The sequence below is a fragment of the Salvelinus namaycush genome, chromosome 19, assembly GCF_016432855.1.
Source record: "Salvelinus namaycush isolate Seneca chromosome 19, SaNama_1.0, whole genome shotgun sequence".
NCBI lineage: Eukaryota > Metazoa > Chordata > Actinopteri > Salmoniformes > Salmonidae > Salvelinus > Salvelinus namaycush.
In genome coordinates, this window is record NC_052325.1 from 42,609,278 (window position 1) to 42,618,444 (window position 9,167).

Consider the following 9,167-nt stretch of genomic DNA (forward strand, 5'->3'; position numbering starts at 1 on the left):
TTCTTACTTAAGACATTTTCCTCAAAGAGCCTATTCTAGAAGTCAAGCCATTACCAAGCTATTTCCACATAGCATATAGTGCCTTTTCAACATGAAAATGATAGACGCTGCTTGTTAGAACATTCGCTTTTTTACGTGGGTAAAGCGTCAGTTCGAAAATTCGTCATTGGCTTTGATACTCTGATTGGTTAGAGATGATTCAAAACCTAATGACTTTGATTTGTACAATGCCCCTCATTGGCATTATTTAACTCGTTTGTGGCGGTCTCAGACTAGTGTGTAGTGAATTTTGTCTGAGTCGTCAGGCTAGGTGTCTCAAGGCCCTTTATGAGAAACTCCAGGGCCAGATCAGCAAGGGAGGATGTTTTGTCTTTTTATTTTTCATTTCTTTTGCAGTTTTGTTTTCATTTTGATGTGTGTTTCTCAGAAACAGGTTTAGGAGTAATATACACACCTTCCTGCCCGCACAGAGTGGAAGTTTCCTGCTTCCTGCCCACACAAAGTCAAGGTTTCTAATGACACTCTGCAGTGCTTCAGTGCATTGTGGTCTCATGGCCTTCTCACAGGTGGAACTGTTATCTGGGTCAGAGCTTATTTTTCCACTCTGAGCATTAAGAATGGTTTATGTATAGGTTCTTCAGTTGGCAGAGCATGGCGCTTGCAATGCCGGAACAGCGGGTTAGATTTCCGGGACCACGCATACGTAAAATGTATGGATGTATTACTCTAAGTCGATTTGGATAAAAGCGTCTGCTAAATGGCATTATTATTATTAGTTCAAAACGTTGAGTTGATGTCTGAAATCATTCATGCAAGATTAACATAATAAGTATAGAGCTTTTCATTAGAGTTATCTTAAAGCTCGACTGAAGGAAATAAAAACAACACATTTAAAATCAAGGGAGGTGAAATGGCAATAGTGGACTAGGTGCTAAATCCATTTTAGATTAGGTTTAGGACTTTGAAATCCACTTCTACAGACTAACGCCCATTTAAAAGTTCAGAGTGATGGAGTGGCTCTCAGGTGGTCAGGGAGTGCATTCCATGGGCAAGGGAGCAGAAGGCTCAGCCTCGCATAGTTTGGAGATGTATCTTGGAGACTTGAAGCAGTATGGAATGGCTGGAGTGGAGAGTGGGTGGTGTCTTGCTGATTTGAGATTAAGTTGCCGATGTAGGTGGGCCTCAATTTTTTCAAGGCTTCAAAATCAAGCATGAGTCGATCCTGTAGTTGACCGGTAGCCAGTGGGGTTGGGCCAGGATCGGGGTGACGTGGTCAGACTTCTTGGACCCTGGCAGTACTGTTCTGGATTTGTAGGAGCCTCTGTAGTGATTTGGCTGGAAGGCCCCCAAACAGCGCATTGCCGAAGTTTATCCGAGAGAAGATGTGGATGAGTTTCTCTGCATCTGGCTAGGAGATTGATGGTAAGAACCCGGCAATGTTTTCAAGATGGAAAAATGTTTTATTTGGGCATCGAAGGACACCGAATGATCAAACTTGACTCCTAGGTTGGAGAGGACAGGTGGATGGCCTGCTTGGGTGTCCGAATAAGCATAGCATTAGTCGTGTTACTGTTCAACTGGAGGAAGTTCTTTCTCATTCATCCATGCCCTGATGTCCTCTAGGCAGCTGCTGACTTTTGCTAGGGCAGAGATGGTGTCTGGTTTGGTGTTATTTTAAACTTTGGTACCGTTAGCGTAGCAGTGGAAGTTGATGTTATAATCTCTGAAGATTTGGCCGAGAGGGAGCATGTAAATTATAAACAGAATAGGCCCCAGCACTGACCCCTGTGGGATACCGCATGTGAAGGCAGACTCCTGGGATCTGGACTCTCCAGTACTGTTGATAGGAAGGGGAGGTTGGAGATGGGCATGTAGCTGGATAGGATGTCCTGGTCAAGGATGGGTTTCTTGAGTACTACTGCTGTTTTGAAGATTGATGGTACCTCTCCGGTCAGCAGCAGTGCTGCGTACTCACGCATTGGGCATGAGATACACATTTGACCTTCTTCACAAGCTCACGCGCCACACGCCACACCTTTTATTTCTCACTCATTGAAGAAAACAAAAGTACTGCTTATATTTTGTCATTAATTCAGCGCATTAACTTCAACTGTGCATTCTACATCACAAGCAATGTAACTGTAGCAGCTTCACCTTGGAGATCCATAATTTCCTGCCAGCACACTATGAACCGCGTCAGATTGAAACTTGTGATTGGTTTAGTAAGGGTCCAAGACCACGGCCTCCGCAATCACCCGACCTCAACCCAATTGAGATGGTTTGGGATGAGTTGGACCGCAGAATGAAGGAAAAGCAGCCAACAAGTGCTCAGCATATGTGGGAACTCCTTCAAGACTGTTGGAAAAGCATTTACAGGTGAAGCTGGTTGAGAGAATGCCAAGAGTGTGCAAAGCTGTCAAGGAAAAGGATGTGTACTTTGAAGAATCTAAAATATATTTTGATTTGTTTTAACTTTTTTTTTTGGTTACTATGTGACTCCATATGTGTTATTTCATAGTTTTTATGTCTTCACTATTATTCTACAATGTAGAAAATAGTACAAATAAAGAAAAACCCTTGAATGAGTAGGTGTGTCCAAACTTTGGACTGGTAATGTATATAAAATTAGGGCTGACTCCATTTAGTCGACTGGTTGATTGTTTGGAAATTACTACTAAAACGAGAGGATCAATGAACATTGATTCTGGAAAATGAATGCTCAGTATATTGCGCGCAGCATTTCAGTACCAACAGCATTTTAGCCTGTTATACTAGCTGTCAAGTCTGTTTTTATAAATGTGCAATAAGCATCAAAAACAAGTGTGTGTGTATATAGGGAATTGGCAACTCGTTCTCATTCTGAGAAATTAGGTAGACCACTTGATTTCAACATCGGAACAAAGTGGACAGGCAAGCATGCTGTTCAAACAGTTGGAGATGGACAGAACGGTGTGTTCATAACAATTCAACTGTTCTGCCTCGTTAGCTAGCAAATAGATTGAAGTTGGCTCAACTTGAAATATGAAGATTAGCTGACTACTCACTAGGAAGTGGGCTTGAGCGATTGAGACCTGTGTTAATTTTCTATTATGCCTGCTGCAAGAAGTTAGTAATTATTAGTGAATGTGCATTATGCATGGTTCTGGTAAAAATGTGTTACAAAAAACTGCATTTTTATAGACTTGAAAGCCAGCTCAATAATTATTGCAAAAAAGCAGCGTAAACAATTTTGTTTCATGGCATATATGCCCTGAATTCATTAGGTTATTGCTGACTCTTTGAAATACAGTATATTTAACCTTTTAATTGTACAATAAAGCTTATTTAGAGAACATTAAAATTGAGATGTGTATATTGTGAATCACCCATAATCCCTAAAAAAACAAATTTCTAACTTATTGCCCAACCCTACTAACAGTTATTCTTCTTTGTGGTGGGGTTAAGTGCCTCGCACAACGACAGGAGATGGTGTCTCCCAGTGTCGCTACCACATTACGTATACTTTTTTTGTGTGTACATACTAGAGATGCCAATTATTGGTCATGGGAGTTTGGTTAAAAGTCATGACTTATATTGTCATTTTTTTTTGTGCTGCTAGTCAAACATGGTAGGCATAAATGCGTATGTAGAGTAAGAGGATGGGTTTTGCAAATCAGCCTCAACCACCTGAAGATAAATATTCATTACATTTTTCTTGAATGTGGGGTTATTTATTCTTATCAAATGTCACATGAACATATTCAAACCCCCAGTATTTGGGAGACATAGATCAGGTGGCCAAACCTCTTGGAGAGCTACCTCCAAGCAGGATTTTCTATGGTCCTATTTTAAAGGAATAGTTCACCCAAATGAATTACATATTTACATGTTGGTTTCTTATCGACAAGGAAAGACTGCAATCCATCCTATGGTTAGTCAATAGCCACCCTCACCAACCATTAATATTAGTATTTTCTAATGCTCTAAATGTTAGCATACTCATGCCCAAATCATTTCTAAGTAACTTCAGACCAGGTCGACAAGTTTTGATTGTCTATTCAACTTTAAAAGAATCCTGAATACACCTTACCTGTGATAAAAAAAATAATTTTAAATCCACTCTGGTCATGGGCCTTAAATTCTGACCACACAATAAATGTACACATACATGTTATTCAATCATTGCATCCAAACTGCTCGCGCGCGTCAACGAGCATTTGCGTAGCCATGAGCTAAAATAGAACTTGGTTCTATTTGTGGCGCTTGATGCGCTGCAAGTCCCGCCTCTCCCATCTCCTCATTTGTTTTTTAGGAGCATATACCCACATGGGTGATTGAAAGATGAACTGAGGTCCAGTTGGTGTTGGTCATGCACCTTAAAGTTGGTTGCCAACCACCATATAAAGTCCGAAGAGGAAGAAGACCTGAAGGAGGAGAGATTACTAGAAACAAAATCGGTTTACCCTTTTATCTGTGGATTAATTGTCGGAGTACAGGACCTTGTGCATTTCAGGTAAAATAACAACCCAAAGTTTATATCCCAGGACAAATTAGTTAGCAACAGCAAGCTAGCTTGCTAAATTGCCATGAATGTTTAATGCTTTTCGACCTGTCCCCAAATTAATATAGTTAGTTCAGTGTTCATTTTGATATTTCAACCTGCGTGTCCTGAACGCGTCTGGTGTGGATGGACAAAACCAACATGCTCATGATGGCGTACGTGGACGCTTCCCCTGTTGAGTCAGCATGTTAGCCATGTGAAAATATGTAGAATAGCCGGAAATTAGCTTAAACTTTTTTTTTACAGGGGTACACCCAGACCCCACGGTTACAGGGAACAAATGACATTCACAATATGAAATCTCACTCTGTCTTCAAAAGTTGGCAGCCCTGCAGCAGGTACTTGTTGATCAGGGTGGTGATGAACATAAGCAGGCTAGATGAGCAGGTTTTGAGTAGGGATAGGGAGCAAGTGTGGCCTTAATTTTATAAATGTTTGACTGCACAGAGGAGGATATAACTTCTGTAAAGTTGCCATGGGGGAGGGGTAGTCTGTAAGATGCAGTTAGTAAACTACAAAGGCTGCCACGGCAACCATGGATCTCATATTCAGAATATCTTAATCGCTGTATATAAGTTATGGATGTTTCTTTTTGCAAAATACGTATATGGTCTGGGGGGGGGGGGGTGAGCAATGAAACTACAGTGTTGAGGTGAATGTATCACATAGCTGCCTGTAGCGCTACCTTGTAACAGGAAATTGATACTCCCTTCGTCTTATAGAGGAGTGTGGGTGGTGGATGTGGCAGAGGCGGACTGGCCATCAGGCATTTCAGGCAAATAGGCTTGTCCATTTTTAGCCCACTGCGCCGATCTACATTTTTGCGCAACATTTTAAGTATCTGGCGAATACTGGGAGCCTCAAGGAAATAAATGGGCCGATGGGGGGGCTTTGAGGGGAAAAAATGGGCCGGTGTGTTACAAATGCCAGGGCCGATTTTCTGGTCCCAGTTCGCCACTGTATATGGACCTACAGTCTCTCTTACACTTATCCAGTTGTCTCAGATACGCGAAGAGGAGTGAACAAGAGCAGGGGTGGGGTGGAATGTACTGCAGTCCAGGGTCATGTTCAGAAGCCTAACGTTTTTGAGCGTTGAAGACAGGAATGCCATGAAGAGAGTCGACATGATTCCTTCTTCAGAGTCGTGTTTGTTCTAGCATATTCCTATCTAAATGTTAGCCAACGTTGTTTCCTGATGAACGCGCCCCTAATGTTTGGTGTTCTGTTCACTCATTACATCTAACCTCTGACCCCCAGAGCGCGAGAAGCACTGCGCCAGTGCCTGCCTGACCAGTTGAAGGATGCCACATTCGCCCAGGTGCTAAAGGACGACACCACCACCAAGCGCTGGCTGGCCCAGCTGGTCAAGAACCTGCAGGAGGGCCCGGTGACAGACGGCCGAGGCATCCCCCTGACCGCACAGTAACCTCATCAACCCTTTTGACACTACCTGAGGAACAGTACCGTGCTGGCAGAGCCACAGAAGAAAAACATGATTAGTACTAATTTTAAAGTACCAGTGTTAATATTTAAGAGTAAATGTTCTATAAGAGGTGCCGGTACTCAAAAGAGTAGAAAATAATAGGCTCCGGTACTCTGTAGTGGTGTGCGCCTGTCCAATTTAAGCACTGTGCAAGACCAGGAGAGGATGATGCTGTGTAGAACCATAAACTCTGTTGCTCACTTGTTGTTGCCGCTCACCTGGCATTCTCCCTGAGACGTTCTCACAATGCTTCCTCAATGCTTATGGAGGTGTTTGTGTTACATTTCAACAGGGTTGAACATTGAAGTCATCAAAAAGGAAATCAACATTGGTCTGGTTTTAACCTGGTGTTCCCACTGTTTTTGTACTGTCCTGAACCAAAACCACTACAGGCTTTTTTTCTACGTGCTTTATTTTTTATTTATATATGTTTTCTTTTAACCATCTAGAGCAGGGTTCCCTGAATTTGGCCCACGGGTGATTTTATTTGGCACCCTAAGGTCCCCAGAACCCCCCCAAATAAACGTGTATTTTAATGCATTTTCTTTACTGTTGTACATAAGACTATAAAAACACCAGTAAATCGGCTTTAAGTGAATTGGGAAATCTGTTCCAAAGTATTCCCATGCATAATAGCGATACTGTATGTGATGGTATACAAATGTAAACAAGGTTTTTAATAAAATATTATATTTGTTTGTGCTTCTTGCAGTCAATTTGCAGTCTACACATTATTTGTAATAATTTTCCGGCCCCCTGACCATCCACTCAAGACAAATCTGCCCACGGTTAAATCTTGTTGATCCGTGCTCTAGAGCAGGGGTATTCAACTCTTACCCTACGAGATCCGGACCATGCTGGTTTTCTGTTCTACCTGATACTTCATTGCACCCACGTAGTGTCCAAGGTATAACTCATTCTGTGATTAGAGGGGAACATGAAAACAAGTAACCAAATCTTGCTTAGGGCCACAAAAGGTGGCTCTGCATCAACAGAGAGCTACCTTTTTCCTTTGGAGCTGTACGTTGAACATATCTACTGTAACGTATTCCAAAACAAAGCCCCAATCTCAGCAAAAACCGCTTACTTTCTTGAATTGTTGTCCTCTTGGAAATTGAGATTTCAAATGTGATTTCCGAGTTATTGTAAATGATCTGAGAGCAGGTTATTGAAGAGAAGAAAGGTTTCCCTTCACTTGTACATTAGCCTTTAACAGCTTTTAGCCTACCATTTCTGCCGTAAGGACCATTAACAATACAAGGGAGGGATTTTCATTTTGTTTATTGGGTAGATTCCATTTGTAAATAAACTGGATCCCTAGAGGATCTCTGCTAAAATCTGTAATGTGCTTTCCTGTCGGGAAAGTGCCCATAATTGTTTTTTTATATCCACCTATCTGGACACTCCATTTTTGTTATTGTTACAAGTGAGTGTGCATTAGGAAAATGAGAATGACATTTTGTAGATATTGAAAATGTATTATGATCAAAAGTAGATGGTATACTATGTGAAATAAATTGTACTGATTGCAAAGTAATTATTTAAATACTGCTACTACTAGTGAAATGGGGTTGCATCTTCTAGTTGCAAAGGGGCAATTGCAAATTATACCCAAACTCCAGGATTTTCAACTAATGTTTTCCGTTAGATACCAGAGCAAGGTTTGGTCCACAGGAGGGTAGAATTCTCATAAGAGTGATATGTGATGTTGTGAAAGCTGTTCCCACGGCTCATTCTACCACTCTGGTTTCTTGACTGCAGTGCATGGGCACACAGCCAAATGGGATGGCGCTTTCTCGATTAGGTCCTCTCTCTTTCTCTTTAGTGTAACTCACTCTACCGGTCCCATTTCCTACCATGTTTTCAGATATGGTATCAGTCATTGTACCAGTGCTAAGTGGGTAAATACAGACACATCAGAGAGAGTTTTAGATGTTGGAGAGGATGGGACATAATGTAACTATCAATATATTAGACAATATATTGGACAATAAACTCAGCAAAACATGGCTGCATGTGCAATAGACGTAAATTAACTCAGATGGGATTAGTGCAGTATGTATGAAAACGATTGGGTTTGTGAGAACTCGAGTACTGTATGCAGCTCTCTACATGTATTTTGATCTTGCACAGGCAACCTAACCCCTCCTTGACTGAGGTAAGCACAAAGGCCTGTCTGGGTTGCTGCCCTTTAAATGGCGGCTGAACTTCCTGATTTGGCCTCATTTTCTATTTGGGTTATTAAGAAATGCTAGCAGCCACGATAAATTGAAACGTGAGGTGGTTTGATTTTATGTGTTCAAAGGTGGGAAGAGTTAGACAAATTCTTTCGCCAATTAGCTTCAGCCGGCTAGTGCGCGACCGTGGTTTGACTTTGGATAGCCAATCGCCGGTGCTAGTTAGGGACCATCAATAAATTACACAATGTAAATGAGACTATTTTCATGTTGCACACTTTTTAGTTTACTCATGAAATGCTTTCAATATTTGAATTTCTAGAATTTCTATATTTGGTTTGAAGTTTTTATGTCATTGAAATTTGAAGCAATTAGAATTTGAACATATTGTCCCATGTGTAATTTACCGAAGGTCACAAACTAGCCATCCAAGGTCAACTGAAATTTATGACTGGCATTGCGATCGGTTCGCATGCAGCTGCACTCCGAATTGATGATTACTTGCTGTGAGCATGTAGGCAGGATTGAAACAAACCCAACTTTAATTTACGTGGTGATGCCGTCACGACCACGAGTCTCACAAAACTTTGTTTTGGATGAGACTGACTTTATGACCAAAATTACCCTTTTTACACCTTGTAGTCAATTTTGAAAATAGAATACATGTTTCTGACTCATATCAATGCCACAGGCTGTTTTCTAAATGTGAAGTTGGTTTTTAGGGGCGTTTGCTCTTTAAACCAGGGAGAGGAGTGAATCAGATCTGGAGTCAGCTGATATATAAGAGAGAGTGTGTGGAGACAGAGAGAGCAAGACATTTAAAGTGAGAGGCAGCATACCGGAAAACGGTAAAGGAGAGCGAAGAGAGCAGCCTTGGAAAAAATGAACAGCCCTCATCAGATGCGAGGGGGGAGGGAAAAAAAGAGGGTGTGGCAGGAAAGGGAGGAGAGGTGGAGGGGGGGGACAG

The 9,167-nt window shown here is 41.6% G+C and overlaps 1 protein-coding gene across 2 annotated transcripts in view; it reads left to right on the forward strand.

Moving 5' to 3' along the window:
- LOC120064449 (CCR4-NOT transcription complex subunit 9-like) overlaps positions 1-6,739 on the forward strand; it is a 22,768-nt gene extending 16,029 nt beyond the window's left edge. For both annotated transcript variants that reach the window (XM_039015034.1, XM_039015036.1), the window contains exon 8: positions 5,798-6,739. In XM_039015034.1, the coding sequence (XP_038870962.1) occupies positions 5,798-5,966 (169 nt within the window). In that variant the 3' untranslated portion in view covers positions 5,967-6,739. The remainder of the gene's footprint in view (positions 1-5,797) is intronic.
- Positions 6,740-9,167: the final 2,428 nt, after the last annotated feature.